We start from the raw sequence: 2,500 nt of genomic DNA on the forward strand, positions 1-2,500 counted from the left end.
GGCTGGGGGGCCTGGCCTCCTTTAGGCTGAGGCCACGCGCGCCTGGGCGGCCTGGACCACACGCTGTTCCACCAGGACGTGCGCCACAACCTGATCAAAGTGTTCCTCACCCACAACGGGCTGGCGCGCATCGAGCCCCACGGCCCTGTGCGGCATGCCGCGCCTCAGCGACCTCGACCTGAGCTGCAACAAGCTGGGCGTCGCCTCGCTGGACTTCCTGCAGTGCACGCCATCCCTCTACCTGCTCAATCTGTCGCGCAACGCTCTGCAGGAGCTGCCGCTCGCCAGCCTCACCCACAGACCCACGCTGCACACCCTCGACCTCTCCCACAACAACCTGTCCTCCGCGGCGGCGCTCGTAGCCGCGCTCAACGCCACCGCCTCGCTGCGGCAGGTGTTTCTCGCCCCGGCAACCCGTGGCGTCTGCAACCGCACGGCGCTGCTGCACGCTGCACGGCTTACGGGCGGCGCGCCTGCAGGTGTCGGACTGGCGCTTTCTGGCCTGCAGGCGTGGCGAAGAGCGCCTGCTGGTGCAGGAGTGGCTCTTTCCGCATGCGGGAGGCGGCGTGCGGGCGTGGCTCGTGATACTGGGCGTGACGGGCGTTGCGGGCGGCCTGTGCTGCCCTCCTGGGGGTGAGGGGCCGCCTACGGCGGCTGCCCCCAGTGCCCTGGCTATGGCCCCGCAAGGTACTGCCCTATGACGTGGGGCGCCTCGCCCCGGACTCCCCGCCAGGCAAGCTGCCGAAGCCCCCCACGTGCATGTCGGTGCTGGCGGTGCCGGAGGAGGTGGTGCCACCTCCCAAAGACGGCCCCCTGAAGGGCCCTCGTCAACGGCATCAGTGAGGCGCTGATAGACAAGGTGCTAAGAGCGGAGCTGCCGCGCCCCGCGCCGCGAGGCGAGGAGGACGGCGCCCCCGAGACCTCCTATGTGTCCTACAAGAGCCGGCTGGACCCCGAGGAGCGGCGCCCCCGCGGGGCACCCCAGGCGCCAGCAGGAGCAGCAGGTCCTCTCTGCCCCGGGTCGACCACTCCCCGGGGACGCGGGTGAGGGCTCGGCAAGCTGTGACCCAAGAGCGTGACGACGAAGACGTGAGCGATGAGAACCTGCCGCTCACCACCTCGGCAGGTCCGTAGCTGGGACGGGGAGGGAGGGGAGGGAGAAGGAAGGAGCGGCGGCACTCAAGCCTCACACATTAGATGCTCACGCCGCGCCCTCCCAGCCTATCAAAATTCACTTATCCTTCCTCTCCACCAATCGCCTCGCGCCGTAAATAAGACACGTGACGGCTGGCGCCCCTCAGCACCATTACGGAGAGAGAGAGAGAGAGAGAGAGAGAGAGAGAGAGAGAGAGAGAGAGAGAGAGAGAGAGAGAGAGTCATTAGTGTCGAGGACGCGACAACAAACAACCATTTACTCCACTAATAACAATCATCGTAATACATTTCCTGAATGTTGTGGCCAAAGAAAACGGGAACGGAGTCTAGAGGGCAGACTTCCCTTAACCTGCCCCTCCCCATAGCCTCCCCACAGTCTCCCACTCCCTACACAATCCCCACAGTCTCCCCACACCCCACAGCCTCTCGCCGGCCTCCCTGCGTCCATCACTCGTCTTATGGCCGTCACAAGTTTTCCTTTCCCTGACAACTCAAAGAATGGCGCCACTATATCACAGTCCTCGCTTCTCATGTGTCGTGGTCTTGAAAACTCATCAGATATCAGTCCTTTTTATTCGGCATCCGCTGTACTTTTGGTTACTGTGGAGAGATATTTGGGGTGACATGAAAGACAGATAGCAGATACTCCAGTTATTTCTGACGCTGCCTGCGAGGGTTTCAATTAGGTTAAGTTAGCTTAGTTATCTGAAACGTAATCAAACTTGCCCGGACTAAGTCAAATTAGTTGGGTTATCCGAGTGAAACCTACAGGCGCCCCTTGACGTGACCGCGGCCTCTTACTCTGCCGCAGTGCCCACTTGGAAGGCCGCGCGGGGAAACTGACGACTGCATGGCAACACTGCAGCTCTCGCCTGATGCTTTCATTGACAACAAGGGCGGTGTTCATCACGCTTGCTAAGGGAAACATGAACTTTCTTACTAAGTACCTCCCCGCCTCACCCCCCTCGCCCTTACCCCGCCCGCAGCTGTGAGTGATGCACATATATTACCATGAACCACGTCGCAAACAAGGGATGGGGGGAGGGGATGGCGTCGTAAGAAAAGAGATAGAACTTAGTGGCATACATGAGGCGCTTGTTGGGTGAAAGTCCCACCATTACAGCAAGGCAACTGAAAGAACAGAATCCCACCTCCTCCCGGACGTCATTGTTGTGGCTGGGCATCTCACGCTCCACAGAACCCTTAAACTTGTGGACCAGGCGGCGAATAATAAGTTAATTAATTCCAGTTTGCCGTTATATTTCCTTAGAACTGGGCCTTGAATGTAATAGACAATCACTCTCTCTGTATGAGCCTCACTGGTGCATGGCTCAGACGTGAGGGG

The 2,500-nt window shown here is 60.2% G+C and overlaps 1 protein-coding gene and 1 long non-coding RNA gene across 2 annotated transcripts in view; one reads left to right on the forward strand and one right to left on the reverse strand.

Moving 5' to 3' along the window:
- LOC135090955 (uncharacterized) overlaps positions 1 to 2,500 on the reverse strand; it is a 68,437-nt gene that overhangs the window by 11,759 nt on the left and 54,178 nt on the right. The gene's annotated exons all lie outside the window — the stretch shown is intronic.
- The window catches only part of LOC135090766 (proline-rich protein 36-like), a 12,923-nt gene continuing 10,577 nt past the window's right edge, over positions 155 to 2,500 (forward strand). The window contains exons 1-3 of the mRNA XM_063987837.1: positions 155 to 479; positions 562 to 687; positions 845 to 1,126. Of these exons, the coding sequence (XP_063843907.1) occupies positions 155 to 479; positions 562 to 687; positions 845 to 1,126 (733 nt within the window). The remainder of the gene's footprint in view (positions 480 to 561; positions 688 to 844; positions 1,127 to 2,500) is intronic.

Source organism: Scylla paramamosain, chromosome 36 (genome assembly GCF_035594125.1).
Source record: "Scylla paramamosain isolate STU-SP2022 chromosome 36, ASM3559412v1, whole genome shotgun sequence".
NCBI classification, from domain to species: Eukaryota; Metazoa; Arthropoda; class Malacostraca; order Decapoda; family Portunidae; genus Scylla; species Scylla paramamosain.